Source organism: Rousettus aegyptiacus, unplaced genomic scaffold (assembly GCF_014176215.1).
Source record: "Rousettus aegyptiacus isolate mRouAeg1 unplaced genomic scaffold, mRouAeg1.p scaffold_m13_p_1, whole genome shotgun sequence".
In the NCBI taxonomy this organism is placed as follows: Eukaryota; Metazoa; Chordata; class Mammalia; order Chiroptera; family Pteropodidae; genus Rousettus; species Rousettus aegyptiacus.
The window spans coordinates 150,199,990-150,219,116 of NW_023416284.1; the positions used below are offsets into that span (position 1 = coordinate 150,199,990).

The 19,127-nt window shown below is 35.7% G+C and overlaps 1 protein-coding gene across 1 annotated transcript; it reads left to right on the forward strand.

Annotated features, from left to right (window-relative positions):
• The first annotated feature begins 13 nt into the window (after nucleotides 1-13).
• RSPH4A (radial spoke head component 4A) lies at nucleotides 14-19,047 on the forward strand. The gene is made up of 6 exons (XM_016163634.2): nucleotides 14-1,100; nucleotides 3,371-3,605; nucleotides 13,395-14,135; nucleotides 15,220-15,370; nucleotides 15,942-16,059; nucleotides 17,653-19,047. Exons 1-6 carry the CDS (start codon nucleotides 445-447, stop codon nucleotides 17,888-17,890), a joined length of 2,139 nt encoding a protein of 712 aa, XP_016019120.1. The 5' UTR covers nucleotides 14-444; the 3' UTR covers nucleotides 17,891-19,047.
• Nucleotides 19,048-19,127: the final 80 nt, after the last annotated feature.

Here is a 19,127-nt window from a genome sequence, read left to right on the forward strand (position 1 = left end):
GACTCACGCCTTACCACGTTAACTAGAATCAAACTATCTCTTGAAAATGCTCCCGCGCGGCGTCTTGGCTCGTCCTCTTTTGTGTTCCTGTGCCCGACCCTTTCTCGGGCTTCCAACCACCACGGCCTCGGGTTTCCAACCACCACGGGTAAACTGCAGGTCGGATTGGCTGATCTAGGAAGAGGAGCAGAAGCTCTACCAAATCACAAATCTAAGATTTTCATCTTTCTTGGTCTCCTCCCTAGAATCTTGGCAACAGGTGGGTTCAGTTGTTTTTCTTACAGGAAACTTGCTCGGGTTGCTATAGAGATAGGACGCTGCAATTAGGACCCAGACATCGCTTAGCAAACCTCAACAAAGCCACTATCTTGCGTTACCTCCTTCCATACCTGCACTTCCCTTTCATCTAAAACTCTCTAACCCGCGCCTCCCCTAACTGCGTCTATGGAAGAATTGGCCTTCCTGAAGCAAGAAAAAGAAAACCAAGAACCGGCGGAAGAAGAGAGGCCATGGGAAGAAATGACAGCTGCTTCTTCTCAAGATCCCAAGCCTGGTTTATTAAAGACCCCGGAGTCCGAGCAGGGGCCGGAAACTGGAATCCAGCCCAGAATTAGTCCTCCTTGCAGCCCCCAGTCTAGAGGCAGCACTCCTCTGGATGACCTCAGAGGTGCATCATCTCCACCTCCTCCTCAGGAGCCATCTTCCACTCTTTCTTCCCGGGACGTTGCAGCTCCCTGGCAGTCAGACAAGACCACTCGTGTGATTACTGAAGCTGAGACACTTCACTCCGACCATTTGGAAGAATCACATGATAAAGGAGAATCGACTCCTCATCAAACATGCCAATCAGAGGGAAATGCTTTTCAACAGCCCCAGCAAACCGATGATCACTTGTATGGACCAAAGGATGTGAGCTGTAGCAACTCTATACGGAAAGAGCTGAGATTTGACATTTTTCAGGAGAGCGACTCAAACAGTAACTACTATCTGAATGAGGCCGAGCCTGGGGCCTCTGAAATGGCCCCCAGCATGCTTGAGATTGCCATTCGGAATGCTAAAGCTTATCTACTGAAGACCAGTGGCAAGTCGGGTTTAAATCTGTAAGTCCTGGAGGAAAAAAAGAAAGAGGAAAGTATGGCAAAAAAAAAAAAAAAAAAAAAGGGGGGTGTGGGTACCACTGTGTGAATGTCTTCTGTGGGTGAATGGAGATATGTTTGAAAGTCTGTATTATGAGAGTTAGTAATTTAGTAACTCTCTGTATCTTAGGATTCAATATAAGTCATTGATGGGGATTCTTCTAGTTTTTCTAAAAACCTTAGGCATACAGGAATAAAACTTAGGAATTATGGAATCTTAAGTTTGAAAGAGACCATAAAGATAATGAAGTCCAAGCCTCTCTCTAAGATGCTTGTAAAAAGTAACTGTCTACCAGTGATGCCAAGTGCATGGCTTTAACCTAAGCATGCTAGTGCTTCTACAGTTTAGTTTTGAGTTCCCACCTAGGCCAGTGCTAGAGTGACCAAAACTATCTCAGTTATCCTGGAATTGTCCTGATTTGAGCATTGTAAGTTCCACATCCCGAGAAACCCTTCAGTCCTGGGAAAACCAGGAAAATTAGACACTATTATTTTAATGTCTGAGGAATAACAAATAGTTAACATTTAATGTGTGAAATTTGTCACAAAACCCAAATTGACAATTTAAAATATTATTTATAAATTACTGTTATAAACTATAATTTACTTAAGCTTCAGGGATGTGATCTACTCCTCAGTAGTGGATTCTACTTAAATTTCTGATATAAACTTCTTGTCCTGGGTTAAATAAGAAGCATGAATTTCAACTTTGTTGAAAGTCCAAAAGAACTCATTATAAATAGTTGAGAGCTCACTATTTAAAATTGAATACAAAAACACAAAGCTCGAGGAAGTTTTAAACAAACTCCAAGTCATAACATTACTGTTAATTTACAATAATAGCAATATTCTGGGAAAGAATGATATATTCTTCATATATAATATTTTAAAACTGCCTTTCAAATTTGTTCCATATAATCTACATATTTTTCTTTGATATGCCTAAGATCCATTAGCTAAATACAGATATTAAAGAAGAAAAAACGAAAAATAATACCTAAGGTCAATTAACAGAAAGTAGGCAATTATTGAGCATCTATTTAATTTCGCTATAATAAGGGATGAGATATATGAAAATAATAGCAAGCAAAAACAAAAACCCAATTTTGGCCATATAAGAACCCAATGCAGTTCCTGAATGAGAAATATATAATGTACACAAATACATAGCAGCATATCAGTGATCTCAGAAAGGCCCACTCTAAACTGAGGAAGAATGGTTTTCAAGAGTGACTTGACAACAAAGTAGTTTTAACTTATTTCTTGAGAAAAATGATATATATGGAATACAGCAAGCAAAGGCTCTTAGGTAGGACTTAGCAACTATATGAAAGTGATTTTTAGTAGATTTACTTCACTGGGGCAGAAGTTATAATTGAAATAATTATTAGAAATGAAATTGGAGGGATTCAATGCTTATCTGTCAGAGATGAAATTTATGCAAGTTTTCATATTGGACAAAGGAATTTCTTTTTAATCTAAGAGCACTTTGACAGACATGTTTAGCTCTAAATAGTAAATTAGCAATGTAAATCTGGTATTTGAAAAAGCGTACTCTAGCAGTTATGTATAAAATGTAATAAATTAATGAGAGGTTAGAGGCAGTTTCACTAAGTCATGAAATAAAAAGCTATAGCACTGTTTTTAATAGAACAAAAATATTAGAGAGCATCACATTTCAATAAAGATGAATAATATTTTATGACACTTTCAGTTGTGTGTGGGCAGGAGCTGCAAAATAAAATGCATTTTTTATAGGTATCAAAACACAGAAGTAGATAATTGGCCTAGGAAATAAGATAGAAGACAACATACCTTAAGAGAGTCAACAGGATTTGGAAATTAAATTGGATTTGGTGATGGTAGGGGAAGAGGGATGGGAAAGAAGTTAAGATAAAAAAATGAAAAGTGTTCATCACTTTTAAATATAACTAAGATTCCAAGCTCAAATAAAATGTAAAAATGTTCCTGATGTGAAATATATATCTTTCTATAATATTTTTTCTATAGTGTATTAAATATTCATATCATATTGGAGATATTTCAAAAGGAAAATTCTGGAATAGGTTTTTCTGGCAGTGGTAGAAGTTACTGTAAGTGTTTTATCGACTTAGAATTTCTGAAGTCTTCGAGTTGTTGAAGTTTTCTGAAAATTAGATAACTGAGTCTGCATGAAATGGTTCTTCAAATGCTTTTGACATGGAAATTATCTGGAATTTTCTCTTTTGGAGTAGATATGAGCATCTTTCTAATATGCTGACCAAGGTCTTAGATGAGCGTCCTGAAAATGCTGTGGATATCATTGAAAATATTAGCCAAGATGTGAAGATGGCACATTTTAGTAAAAAATTAGATACACTCCAAAATGAGAATGAGATGCTTCCAACATATGAAATAGCAGAGAAGCAAAAGGCTCTTTTTCTCCAGGGAAATTTAGAAGGAGCCGATCAAGAACTGGAAGATGAAATAGTAAGTCACTGCTATAAATATGAATAGTTCAATCTTAGGGTTTTATTTGAGGTGAGTGGTGTGACTTTAAATTCATATCAACTGTCTTTTATAGCTTGCTAAATAGTATTTTCAGCCTCATTTTACACTACTCATTTCCTTGTTTAGAATTTATTTTTTCACATTGTGTTTTAGTATTTCACAGGCTTAGCTGTTTGTTAGGTGTTTGTGGGGCTGAGGTACTGATATTTAAGAAAATGTTTTCTTCATCTCTTATATTCCAAAGTGCCTGGTACAGATATGAACCAATATCTGTTTCTTATTAATACTTGTTAAAGAATGAATTAATGTTAGGTAATTAAAAATTAGGCTTTGAATCAAGTTGCATATTTTTCCCTTTGATTTTACTAGAAAGATTAGAAGTACTTCGAAAGTCATTTGTATTCTCTTCTGAGGCAACTTCCTAATATTATGTCTTGATACTATGCATATTATGTCAATGAGATAAAATATTTCTTTTAATCCCCAGAGACAAACTGTTGAAAATATTTATAAAGTTAGTGACAGAAATAAAAAGCTATCATTAGAGTATAAAATCAGTTGTATCACAGAAATTTTAGCAATGAATATTTTAAAATAGGATCCAGCATTGTTTCCTAAATGTCTATATGCTTGTTATTTAGACTGCTGAGTAATTTATACAGCTACTGAGCTTTCAGGTTTGGTTACCACTAGACTATTCAAAATCTGTCTAAATACTTGCAAATTTAATGTTTAAAGTGAGCTGTTTTCAGAAAAGAACAGAGTTCAGTCAGGGAAAAGATAGGAGGAGTAAAGATCTGAACAATAGGTATACCCTCTAGGGTTTGGCAATTTTTGTCGGGGGACCCAACCTGATATAGTTGGACCTAGAGTACTCAGAGGAACAGATGACACGTATTAAGGAGTTGACAACAGCTGTCCTTTTCTGAAAACATTTTACTCCAAGATATTTAAGTAGCTACCTACAGCAATGACAAATCTTGGAGCCAACAGCACTTAGGGATCAAGCAGGAGGCAGACACTCTCATGGAGGAATTTATCAAAGAAAGTTTAGACTCCGGTATAAGAATGAGGCATTGGACTATCTGTAGGCATAAATTGTAAAGTAGGGATCCAAGTTCTAAAACCAGGATATGAAGTGAGATATAAATCAGTTATTTTGATGCTGGAAACCGAGCCTCGTAACTAGATTCTATAAATTCCTCCTAAAATAGAGTAGAATTGGTTTTAGAGCCAGGAAGACCTGAGTCATCAGATGAAAATTAAAAACTCTACCTCAGGGAATAGAAAAATGCGGGAATAGGAAGACAAGTAAGTCTTGGAAACATTGAAATACGAGCTTTGTGACTGACTCTATTCCAGACCTCTATGTGGAGTGTTCATGTTTCTGTTCCTGTCTTTGACCACACCAGAATTCCTGTCCTCAGTCTTCAGTATTCATTTTTTCATTTACCTGTTTATTCATTTGTAAACATTGTGACTCCTTTACTACATGCCAGATACTGAGGTATACACATGAAAAAGACTTTTCTGACTTTAAGTTGTGAAAGAGTAGTGAAAGAGACAAAAAAGATTGTAAAGCTATTTGATTGGTTCACTAATAGAGATGGCCTTGTATGGTGGTGGTGGTGTAGGGGAAACAGGGGCTTTGAAGTTAGATTTGAGTTAGAATCCTAGCTCAAAAACAACTTGTTGTGTGACTTTGGATTAGTGACTAAACCTTTCCAAGCCTCAGGGATAGTCACATGGCACCAACTTAAGGGGTAGAGGTACTATATAAAAAGGGTCTGGCATATCCTAGGAATGTAATGAATAGTACCAACTATTATTATATTCTTTTGACAAGTTCTGAGATGGAATGGAGCAACTGAGTCTATTATAGGGAATTAGGCAAGGCTTTGTAGTGGAGGTGATATTTCATTTGGATCATAAAGGATAAGAAGTTCACCAAGTGAAGACTATAAGAAATAAAATTCTGGGCAGAAAGAACAATAAAATGTTGGGAAAGATTATTTAATGTTTAGGAATGTTTAGTAAATTGATGCATAGATTCGAAGGAGAGAGTGATAGATATGAAGCAAATAAGATGCTTAGAGTCAGACTGCTCTTTGTGCATTGAAAAGACATTTCTTTCTTGTATAAAATAAGAAATCAATATAGGCTTTTAATAGCATGGTCTGATATGGTTTAGAAATATTACTGTGATAATAATGTGGAGAATGAAAAAATAGGGGCAAGAGAGTATTAGAAGCTTTCTGTGACAATACAAGTAGTCAGCGTGGAAGTTAGTATATTAGAATTGAATTAAAGAGGCCAACAGCCTTTTATGTGGTAGAATCAACAGGACTCGAAATATGAAGGTCGGAGGAAGCAACATTGACTGAACTTTCTGGATTGGGAATCTGAGTTATTGGTGCTACTTTTTGAAAAGATAGAGTATACACAAAAAAGAGAAGATTTGAAAGAAATACAAATTCATTCTCAACTTGAGATATATGTAGAATATTCAGATTGAAATTTCTCATAGGTGGCTGGAAATATGGGTGTGTAACCCAGGAGAAAAGTCAGAGTGAGAGGGGTACATGTTAAATAACCACATATTACTTGGGGTGGTGTGGAAGAAATCATTCATGCATAAAATATTGAGTGATGACATGACCGAAATTTCGAGAACACTAGTATTTAGGGCTCAATTGAGAAAAAAGAACCAATTAAAGAGACTAAGGAGAAATAGTTATAGAAGGCAGAGTAGGATCAAGAGTGAGTGGTACAATAGATGCCCGGGAAAGAGATTTACATACTTACATCAAAGGGATGAAGATTGAAAATGTCATTCTTATTTTGACACTAAAATTATAATATAATTAAGAGCAGATCATTTGTTAGAATAGAAAAGCAATCTCAATTTCTCCATTTTGAAGATCTAAGATTTGTCTCGCAAATTACCCCTACTTCAGTTAAAGTTATTTTCCATTTTCTCAGAAATGTTTTTCTAGAGTATACTTGTGTTTTCATTTTCCTGTATTTCTTTTATGAATTATTTCTGATTTTCTTCCTTATTTTAAATCCAAAATATTTATTATAAGTACAAGCAAACATCTGACTAAATTACATCTTCAAATGTAGTCATGCTTGGGCATGTAAGTTATTCTATGTTCCTTTTGTTTGTCCTATATATTATGCTATGTATAGGGTACCTTACTGAGTTTTATTTGCCCTATGTATTACCATACATATATAATATTTATTGTTTATAAAATATACGGTAATATTTAAAAACATATACAGTCATACCAACAATCTTCACCAGGAGTAGATTTCGTCTCAAGAAACCACTTTCATATGAAGAAGCTACTCCTCATCCGCTAATGTTTTATTACGAGATTGAAGCAATTATGTCACATCTTCGGGCTCTACTTCTAATTCTAGTTCTCTTGCTGTTTCCACCACATCTGCAATTACTCCCTCCTCTGAAGCCTTGAACCCCTTAAAGTCATCAATGAGGGTTCTTCTGAACTCTTGTAAATGTTGATATTTTGACCTCTATTCATGAATCACAAATATTCTTAATGGCACCTAGAATGGTGACTCCTTTCCAGAGGATTTACTTTGCCCAGATAAATCAGAAGAATCACTATGTTAAGACAGCTATAGACTTATTAAATGTATAAAAATTGAAATAACTCCCTAATCCATGGGCTGGAGAATGGAAGTTGTGTTAGCAGGCATGAGAATATGAATCTCATACATCTCCATCAGAGCTTTGGTGACCAGGTGCATAGTCAATGAGCAGTAATGTTTTAAAAGGAATATATATCTATATATAAATATTCAAAAGAGATTTTATATATATATGTGTGTGTGTGTATGTATGTATGTGTATATATACATACATACATACATATATATATTTTATATATATTTCTGAGCAGTAGGACTCAACAGTGGGCTTAAAATATTCAGAAAACCATGTGCTGTCATCCAGGATTTGTTGCTCCATTTATAGAGTAGATTTAGCATAATTCTTAAGAGACCTAGGATTTTTGGAATGGTAAAAGAGAATTGGCTTCAAATTAATATCTCCAGCTGCATTAGCCCCTAATAAGAGAGTCAGTCTGTCCTTTCAAACTTTATAGCAAGGCATTGACTTCTGCTCTGTGGCTATGAAAGTTGTAGATGGCATTGCCTTCCAATATATAGCTGTTTCATCTACATTGAACATCTGTCTATTTTTTTTCAGGTGACTAATTATTTATTTTTTATTATGATGACAATGGTTAATGAAATCTAGTGTTTCAAGTGTACAATTCAATAGTAAGGCATATATATATTGCATTGTGTGTTCACCACCCATAGTTAGATTTATTACTATTACCACATATTTGACCCCTTATACTCCATCTAGCTCCCTCTTCCCCCACTACTCTCTGGTAACCACTAGTCAACTGTCCATGTCCATGAGTATCTGTTTGTTTGTCCTGTTTGTTTGTTGCATTTAGGTTTATATCCCGCATATAAGTGATAACATATGGTATTCATCTTTTTCTGTCTGGCTTATTTTGCTTTGCATGATTATCTCAAGGTTCATCGATGTTGTTGCAAGTGGCAGTATTTCATTTCTTATGGCTGAGTAATATTCCATTGTATATATGTACCACAGCTTTTTATCCAATAATATAATAATCTATTGTACGACATTTCGGTTGCTTCCAAGTCCTGGCCACTGTGAATAATGGTGCTATCAACATGGGTGTACAAATAGCTTTTTGGATATATGTTCAAGCCTTTGAGGCAGATATCCAGTAGAGGGATTGCTGGATCATATGATAGATCAAATGTTATTTTTTTGAGGAACCGCCATACTGTATTCCATAGCGGCTATACCAATTTGCAGTCCCACCAACAGTGTATGAGGGTTCCTTTTTCTCTGCATCCTCTCCAACACTTTTAGTACTTGTCCTACTGATAACAGTTATTCTAACAGGTGTGAGATGGCATCTCATTGTGGTTTTGACCAACTGGACATAATTGATATTTACAGAGCCTTCATCCCAAAACAGCTGCTTATACATGCTTCTCTAGTGCACATGGAACATACTCAAGAATTTACCACATATTGGGATGCAGAGGTGGTCTCAACAAATATAAGAGGGTTGAAATTATACCACCGTATTCTCTGATCATAATTCTTTGAAGCTGTAGATTAACTGTAAAAAGAAAGTGAGAAGAACCATAAATACATGGAGATTAAACAACAGGCTACTGAAGAATGACTGGGTCAGAGAAGAAATAAAGAGAGATCAAGAGATACATAGAAACAAATGATAATGATAGTACAACATATTAAAGCTTTAGGGACATAGTTTTACGGTTATAAGAGGAAAGTTCATATCATTACGGGCCTATCTCCAAAAATAATAATTAGTCCAAATAAACAAACTAACACTTCCTCTTAAAAAACTAGAAAAGGAAGAACAAATGAAGCCTAAAATCAGCAGAAAGAAAGAAATATTCAAAATTAGAGCAGAAATGAAATTGAAAACAAAGAAACAATAGAAAAAATAAATACAACAAAGAGCTGATTCTTTGAGAAGGTTAATAAAATTAACAAACCACTGGCTAGACTAACTAAAGAAAAAAGAGAAAGGACACAAATAAACAAAACCAGGGATAAAAGAGGAGAAATTATGAAGGAATACAAAGGATCATATAAGAATACTATGAAAAAGTATATAACACCAAATTTAATAATCTAGAAGAAATAGACAAGTACTTAGAAAGATACACCCTTCCTAGACTGAGTCGAGAAGAACTAGAAAATATAAATAAACTGATCAGCAGTATGGAAACTGAAACAATCTATTTCATCTGATATTAGTACCACTACTCCTGCTTTTCTCTGAATGCCATTTGCTTGAAATATCATTTCCCACCCTTTCACTTTGAGTCTATATTTATCCTTGGAACTGAGATGTGTCTCCTGGAGGTAGCATATGGTTGGGTTTTGTTTTTTGATCCAATCTGCAACTCTGTGCCTTTTATTGGTGAGTTCAGTCCATTTACATTTAGGGTGATTATTGAAATGTGAGGTCTTCTTATAGCCATTTTATCTTTTGCTTTCTGGTAGCTCAGTGTTTCCACTGCTTCCTTGTCTTTGTATTTCTGTTTTCTTTATTTTGGTTGGCTTTTGTGGGTTTTGCCTCTGTTTCTTCTTGTTTTATGTTATATACTTTAGTTCTAAATCTTTGGTGTATGGTTACTTTTATGAATACGTAAAGAATAATTATATATAGAGAGGGTAGTTTCTTTTCTTCTGTGCGTGCCTTATCTCCATTCCCCTTTGTAAATTTGGATCTTTGAATCCTCCCCTTTTCTGTCATTGTTGTCTTAATTTGTCCTTATGTATGCTGAACGTTCATTACTATCTTGCAATAGCAAATCTCTTCTTGCTGTTTATGCTTATAATGCTCTGTTCTTAATAAAGGTTGCACTACTCTGGCTTCTATCTGCCTGCTATTTGCCTTACTCCTAGTTATGTATTTTTATTTTTATTTTTTGTCATTTTGTTTTAGGTGAGATGATGCCTTTCAGTATTTCCTATAGTGCCGACTTCATAGTGGAGAATATCCTCAATTTTTGTATGTCTGGAAGGTCTTTATTTCTCCTTCATATCTAAAGGAGAGCTTAGCTGGATACATTATTCTTGGCTGGTAGTTCCTTTTAATAGTTTGAATATTTGATTTCACTCCTTTTTTGCTTGTAAGTTTTGTACTAAGAAGTCCTACGATAATCTAATAGGTTTTCCTTTATAGGTTACCATCTTCTTTTCTCTGGCTGCCCTGAGAATTCTTTCTTGTCATTGATTTTTGATAACTTTAATACAATGTGTCTTGGTGAAAGCCTTTTTGGGTTGAGATAATTGGGTGTTCTGTTGACTTCTTTAATTCCAAGCTCCAGTTCATTCCTTAGATTTGGGAAATTCTTGTCAACTATTTGTGTGAAAATCCTTTCTAATCCCTGCTCTTTTTCTTCACCTTGAGAATGCTCATTATTCTTATGTTTACTTTCCTAATGGTATCAGCTAGTTCTTGTATTTGTCTTTCATTATTTTTCATTATTTGGTTTCTCTCTTCTTCCTTCTGATTTATTTCTAGATTTCTATCTTTGATATCACTGATCCTTTCCTCCATTTGGTTAACTCTGTTTCTCAAGCTTGCTATTTCATTCTTCATCTCTTTTAGTGTGTTATTTATTATTTTTCATTATTTGGTTTCTCTCTTCTTCCTTCTGATTTATTTCTAGATTTCTATCTTTGATATCACTGATCCTTTCCTCCATTTGGTTAACTCTGTTTCTCAAGCTTGCTATTTCATTCTTCATCTCTTTTAGTGTGTTATTTATCTCCAGAAATTCTGTTTGGTTCTTTTTGAGGATTTCAATATCCTTGCTAAAAAACTCATTCTGCTTATCTAGTTATTTTTTCAATTCCTAGAATTATTGATATGAATTATTTTAATAGGATTTCATTGAGTTTTTTTCAGAAGTACATTTAAGTCACATATTTCTATGTCTTTAAGCTTAGTTTCTGGAGATTATTCTCTTTCTTTCTGAGTTCGCCTTGGTTGTTCATGGTGTTTAGTGGACTGTTTCTCCACCTGGGCATTAATGAAAATATATTCTGCCTTTTTTTTTTTTCAGAAAGAAAATTTATTATATAAAGGTCTATCTTTAGCCTATTGCTAAGAAGTTTTTCTTTTTAGTTTCCAGTAGGTGGTGTCTAAGCCTTTTGGATCTCTGCTTTAAATAAAGCCTTAATAATACTTTTATTTTTCTTATAAATATTCAATCACACTCGCTATCATCAGTCTTAGTCCCTGTCAGTGTTAGTGACAGTTTTTGTAGTGTTTGCTCAGATTTTCCTGGGGCTCTGTGGTGTTCAGTCTTGAAGAATATGGGGAGAAGTGTCCTCTGGATTGGAGGATGGGGACTGTGGCTCAGCCTTGCATTTTGCAACCAAGGCTGCTAATAATCAGCTGTTGTTTCTTTGCCATCTCCACTTTGTTTTGCCTTCTGCCCTGGATCCTGGGTACTGCTGCTGCATGGAGCTCACAGCTCTCTCAGGCAGGGCTGTTCAGGGAACTCATCACACCTTCTCCCTTTCCCCTCCTACTGCAGGGAGCTCTGGCTGCAAGAGGCAGCTTCTTTGTTTCCCCCTGTCTACCACCCAATTCTCCTCTTTCTGACCTGTGGTAGCTCTTATTCACCGATCCCTCACTCAGATGTACTTGCGTTCAGGTTGGGTTTTTGTTGTTGTTTTAGATGTTCAGCTTATTGTTGTTTCAAGGGGAGAGATCTAGGGACATCTCTTACTCCACCATGCTTCTGACCAGGTGACTATTAAAAAAAAAAGGAAAGCTAAACATCTGTCACTTAGTGTAGCCACCTTCATTAATTATCTTAGCTAGATCTCAGGAACTTGCTACAGCTTCTACATTAGTGCTTGCTACTTCACCTTTGATATTGTGGAGATGGCTTCTTTCCTTAACCTTTATGAACCAACCTCTGCTAGTCTTTTCTTCTGCAGCCTCCTTATCTCTCTCAGCCTTCACAGAATTAAAGAGAGTTAGGGCCTTGCTCTGGATTAGGCTTGGCTTAAGGGAATGTTATGGCTGGTTTGCTCTTTTATCCAGACCACTAAAAGTTTCTCCATACTAGCAATAAGGCTGTTTCACTTCCTTTTCATTTGTATGTTCACTAAAGTAGCACTTTTAAATTCTTCAAAAACTTTTCCTCTGCTTTCACAAATTGGCTGTTTGTCGCAAGAGACCCAGCCTTTGGCCTCTCAGCTTTTAGCATACTTTCCTCACTAGGCTTAATCATTTTTAGATTTAAAGGGAGAGATGCGTGACTGTTCCTTTCACTGAAACACTGATAGGCTATTTTAAGGTTATTAATAGGCCTAATTTTAATATTATTGTTTCTCAAGGAATAAGGAGGTCTGTAGAGAGGGAGAGACATAAGGGAGCAGCTGGTCAGTAGAACAGTCTGAACACAAAATATTTATTGATTAAGTGTGCTGTCTTATATGGCCATGATTCATGGCATCCAAAACAAGTTCAATAGAAACATCCAAGATCACTGATCGATGATCACCATAACAAATATAATAATAATTTAAAAGTTTGAAATATTGCTAGAATCACTAAAATGTGACAGAGAGACACGAAGTGAGCAAATACTGTCGGAAAAATGATGCTGATAGGCTTGCTCCATACAGGGTTGCCACAAACCTTCGATTTGTAAAAATGCGGTATCTGTGAAGTGTAATAAAAGCAAAACACAATAAAATAAGGTATAGCTGAATAGCTATATAGCTATATATATATGTATATATATATAAATATTTTTTCTAAATATATGTGTTTAGGTAGGTTATACTATATTTTATTATTTCAATATAGTAAAGGGGCCAGTTAAGTATTTTTTATAAATGGGATGTTGAATTTTATTCATAATGGTTATTAAATTATATCTGCCTGAGATACATATATACGAGATAACTATTATATTGGTGCATGTAAGACACAATGGTATAAACTACATTTATAAGTAATGAAAGGATTGAAATTCAGAAACTAATAAAGTTTGATCTAAATCTTCAAAGAAGTGGTGGGAAAGTAGAGCTAATATCAAGCTGTACAAAAAGGGGAAAAAAGCAAGCAGTTCTCTTTATAGATAAAATATTAACTTCAGCATTTGTATTTCCAGGCAGAAAACTCTCTTCCAAATGTAATGGAGTCAGCTTTTTATTTCGAACAAGCTGGAGTTGGTTTGGGCACAGATGAGACTTATCGTATATTTCTTGCTCTCAAGCAGCTTACTGACACCCACCCAATCCAAAGATGCCGTTTCTGGGGCAAGATCTTGGGTCTGGAAATGAATTATATTGTAGCTGAAGTGGAATTTCGTGAGGGAGAAGATGAAGAAGAAGTGGAAGAGGAAGATGTAACTGAAGAGAGGGACAATGGAGATAGTGAAGGTGAGGAAGATGATGAAGATGAATTACCAAGGTCCTTTTATAAGGCCCCACAGGCCATACCAAAAGAAGAAAGTAGAACAGGTGCAAACAAATATGTCTATTTTGTTTGCAATGAACCAGGAAGACCATGGGTGAAGTTGCCATCAGTTACACCTGCACAAATTGTTATTGCAAGAAAAATCAAGAAATTTTTCACTGGGCGATTGGATACCCCGATCATAAGCTACCCACCTTTCCCAGGAAATGAGAATAATTACTTACGAGCACAAATTGCCAGAATTTCAGCAGGAACCCATGTCAGTCCGCTAGGATTCTATCAGTTTGGTGAAGAGGAAGGAGAGGAGGAGGAAGAGGTAGAAGGTGGGCGAGATACCTTTGAAGAAAACCCTGATTTTGAAGGCATTCAAGTGACTGATTTAGTGGAATCTCTGTCCAATTGGGTTCATCATGTGCAACATATTCTCCCTCAGGTAGGGACTCTGCAGTTCTCAATCTATCAGCCAATCAGCAAATATGTATTAAATTCAGTCTACAATGTACATATGCACACATGCAAAGCAAAGGCCTTTAGACTCCAGGCAAAGAGACTGTTAAAAAATCAAGTGAAAATACAGACTACCATATAATTGCCAAGTAGTATAGACCTAGGATCTTCAGATTTTTATTTCCAAACAGAAGTAAAATAATTATTTCTATGGAGTATATGACAAGTTACATAGGATTTAGATTTATGTGTGTTGCGAAATTATTTTTTATAAGTTTAATATAAATGCATTAATTTGGGGAATAACTTTTTTATTCTATTTTTATATTATATGAAACTTTTATGCTAAGAACAATAAAGGATTATAATAAAACAAAAATAGCAAACTGTGCTAAATAGCAATTATATAGCACATTCTGCCAGGTGCTCTTAATAGCGCTTTATATGTATTAACTCATTTAATCCTAATAACTATATGAAAAACTAACATTTTCCTTATATTACAGATGAAGAAATTGAAGCAGAGCGTTTAGGAAGTGTGAAAAAGGAAATATGGCTAATAAGCAACAGGATTAGATGTGAATGTGCAGAACAATCCAGAGTTCATCCTTTTACTCACTTCGCCCTACCACCTCATATGCAGATAGAAAAACTCCATTATACTTCTTCCTATATATCAGATACTTTTATGTATCCGGATAAGAGTTAGATGAGAAATGATAATGCCAAATCTCTATACCTAATCTTATCACATTTTAATTTTATTAATGATAGTAGTACTTTGCCTCTTTCTTATAATTTATTACAAATTAGTAAAATGCATTCTTACCTTTTTAAATAAGGTACTGCTAATTTTAAAATATAAATGTTCTGTACCTTCAAGAAGTTGGCAAATTCTTGAAATAAATAGTATACTCTTTTGCTTGGAAAAAACCTAGCACTTAGTAAATGTACGTTGAATGAATGAATGATTACATTTCCACACAGTGGGACCTTGTGGAGGTAATTGCTTCAATCCAAATGAATAGTCTGATATGCTATGAAAGTCATCTTGCAATATTCATATTTAGGGTCGCTGTAATTGGTTCAACCCCAAACAGAAAAGTGAGGAGGAAGAGGAAGAAGATGAAGATGATGAAGAAAAAGAAGAAAAAGAAGAGCCTGACTACATAGAACAGGAAGTAGGGCCTCCTCTCTTGACACCAATCTCTGAAGATTTAGGTAATTTTACACAAACTACATAATATTTTTTATATATATATATATATATATAAAATGTACTGTGTATTATACATAGTATATTATACACATGTATATATGTATATAGCCTATGTGTATATGCTTTATATACATGCCATATATGCTATATCTATCTATATACACACACATACAGACTAACTACAGGGTGGGGAATAAGGAATGTAGCAGGGCACTCCGCCTACCTTATCCGACAGGTTAAAGAAGAGCTGCACAGGGAGGAAGCTTAAGTTGGCAGTAGGTCTTACTGAAATGCTGACCGTTACGTGTACCACTCTTGTTTCGCATTCTGCAGATCGTAAACACATGGCCATAAACATATGACATTGTTATATAGTGTATAAATATCCAAATTTCATTGTTCCACATTGTTCATAAAATTCCCTCCTGGTTTTAGGTTAAGCTGCTGCTGTTTTAACTTTTCCTTCTATGTCAAATGTGCTTGTTTTACGATTGATAAAAATAGCTTTTCCGTTACACAGTATATCGCTGTCAAATTAGGAGTTAAGCTTTTGAATTTCTCACTGCTTTACAGAGATCCAGAATACACCACCTTGGACAACACGGCTATCCTCAAATATCATTCCTCAATATGCTATCGCTGTTTTGAGGTCCAACCTTTGGCCTGGGGCATATGCCTTTTGCAATGGCAAGTAAGTATCTGACAGCTTACGAAATTATTATTGTAATTATTTTATTTCTAGAAAGTACAAGTTATCACTGGAATTTATGTTACTATCATTTTAACTCATCTTTAGTATGTTGTTTGTTGTGGCATAAGATTTATCCAAAGAACATCTGTACTATACAGTAAAGCCTCAAATTTAGAACATTAAACTATAGTACTTGGATGGGAGACCACCTAGGAAGACCAAGTGCTATAGGTATAAAAAATAAGGGATTGTAAACTGACAGGGTCCTTGCAATCTGTGAGGTCAACCAAGGGTTGCCTCGCCTGAAAAAAAAAAAAAATAGAACATTAGACTAATTTAGACTTCTGCCTTTTCATCTGAATTATCCAATTCATAAAGTTAAATGTGGTTTTTCTTCTATAATTATTTGAGTAATCGCCTTATTTAATAGAGGTATGCTAAGCACTGTTTAAATTAGTTTAAATCTCACATCATTTTTGTTGAACATCTTGATAAAAGATAAGTTAGAGTATGTATTATTTAGACTATTGCTTTCAAGAGAATTAGGATCTAGAGGATACTAAATGTCCTTTTATCCCTCATCCAAAGCATACACTTCCATTTGTCTTATTCTTCCACTTTTTACCTAATTACCCAGTGTCAGAAGCTTAGCTGAGCTGCCAAATGTCAGAGTAGCCATTAAAGCAACAAGCCCAAAATGAAAGTGTTAAACCTTTAATTATGTACTGTGATGGTATAAGCAAGAGAAAGCACTAATTGCCCCCTGTTCCATTTTCCCCCACTGGTGGAAGGTCAGGTGGATCAGGAGGAATGTGGGGGTCATTTCACTGACGAGGAAGTCCCCAACATAAGGCTCTTGCAGTTTTACAGACGAGGGGGCCATGGGAACTGGGAGAGAGGTAGTAAGTACCGATTACTGAGAGTGGGGTTTACACTTCTCTTCTTTCCATTTCTCTCCCCAAACCCCAGTAAGGAGGCCTTGGCAGAGGCACTTGAAGAAGACCTCTGCCAAAGCCTCAGAGACTTAGGAGCAAAGGCATCTGGGCAGGGAATGCATATGTGTGATGAGCAAGGCAGGCCAGAGGAGTCAGTGTCCTTGACATCTCTCCTTAGAGACTGCAGTGTGCTGACTGTGCACCAAGTCACGGGAGGAGAGGGCAATTTCCCATCAGGCCTACCAGGAAAAGCCTTTGTAATTGCCCCTGGTTGGGCCTGAAAAATCACAGAGGTTTTTCACCACAAACCCACGCCTCATCCAGTCAAGTGTTTACTAGGTCGGAAACTTAAAGTCTAACTCTAAGGACGGTAGTAACTTTTTAACTTAGTCTTTTGTTTTTCTGAAAATAATTAAATGATCAAAGGCTGTGGTCTGGGTGTCGGGTACATTTTGACAGAGTCTGGTCCCCTGGTCAGCTTAAGCAGTTTAGATCACGGAAATTCCGTGATAGAAAAATCATTTAGGAATACTTCATCTCTAATGTATTTTAAATGTATTGTTTTAAAATTATGAGACTATGATACTCTAAGTACCTTATCATTATAGGCGGGTCAACTTTTCATACCGATTATCTTTTTTTTTTTTTTAACTTATAGGAAGTTTGAAAATCTCTATATAGGCTGGGGTCATAAATATAGTCCAGACAGCTATACACCCCCAGTTCCACCTTCAGTTTGTCAAGAATACCCCAGTGGACCAGAAATTACAGAAATAGATGACCCTACTGTGGAAGAGGAGCAGGCTTTCAAGGTTGCACAGGAAGCAACCATACTTCCAACCGAAGAAGGTGAAGAAACTGAGGAAGATGAAGATGAGGAAGATAATTATGAGTAATAAAAAAACTGGCCCAGTCTTATGAGACTGATACATACTCCTTGCATGGGACTAATTACATATACATATATACACTGGCAACTATTCATGTGTAAACTGTCATTACTTGAAAATATCAAATTTGCAGTTTCCTATGAACTGTTAATATGTGCTTTAAAAAGATGCTTAACCAATTTCCCAGAGGCTAAATGATATATTTTTAAACCACTGTTTTGATAGCTACAACTAATAGAATATGTGCTTCTGTATATATTTTTTCAAGTCTCAGGTCTAACTTCTTGGGTCTTCAATATTTTTTGAGCATCAAGGAGTATTGAGGCCAAGGAAAAGGAGAAGGGTTTATAATTCTATCACCTGCTCAAAGGCTGGTAACACTCAAATTTTTAACCCTTATATTTGTTGCTTCTTAAAAAAAAACAATAGAAATTTGTTTGCTCTGGGAAAAAACGATTTGTACAGAGAGAGCTAGCTGGGATAGCCAGAGACTTTAGACTAATATTTCTACTACTGCTTCTCTAAAACTATATTTTCATTCACTATAAAAGTATTCAAAGTCCCATCCATCCCAGGCACCCAGTTTCCAGATCACTGATCTGCACTTTGACATTGCTTATCAGACACGTAGAAGGTCCATTTATTTGGACTTGGGCAGTTTAGGAAGCACTTCTAAGAGGAAGTCCATTTAAGAGGCAGAGAATTAAAGGGAGCAGGGTCCTAGGTAGCACCAGCAGTATTTTAGCAAAGGACTTTAAGCTGAAAGGAGTGAAATTTGAATTCAGAGTGGTGAGAGATGGGCCTGGAGCAGGGACCAGATTGTGTGGGGTGTCTGGATTTTGTCTGTGAACAAGGAAGAGGACTCAACTAGGAAGTGACAAAATCACATTTGTGTTGAACATTTTGGCTTCAGTGTAGAACATGAACTGACAGAGGATCAAGACGAGGAGACCAGTTAGGTTATCACGTCTATGTGAGATAATGATGGCATGAGAAAGGATAACTGCATGGAGATGTAAGGTATAAAACTGGTTACGTGTGAAAGACAAAATATTCTTAGAAAGGATGGTTTCCAGAATTTCCAATTGGCAATATTATTCATTCTTGGAATGTAACTTTCAGGATCTGAGAGAGTAGCTAATATTTATAAAATTTCAAGTACATTCTTGTTCATTTCTCATGGTAGAGTTTTTGCTTTTGTAGTTTAATATCTATTTCCTCGTGCACCCTGATTTCCTTTTGA

Coding starts and splice junctions, on each gene's coding strand:
- RSPH4A (XM_016163634.2), top strand. CDS start 445: ATGGAAGAATTGGCCTTCCTGAAGCAAGAAAAAGAAAACCAAGAACCG. Junction 1,101..3,370: donor GGCAAGTCGGGTTTAAATCT/GTAAGTCCTGGA, acceptor CTTTTGGAGTAG/ATATGAGCATCTTTCTAATA. Junction 16,060..17,652: donor TATGCCTTTTGCAATGGCAA/GTAAGTATCTGA, acceptor TTTAACTTATAG/GAAGTTTGAAAATCTCTATA.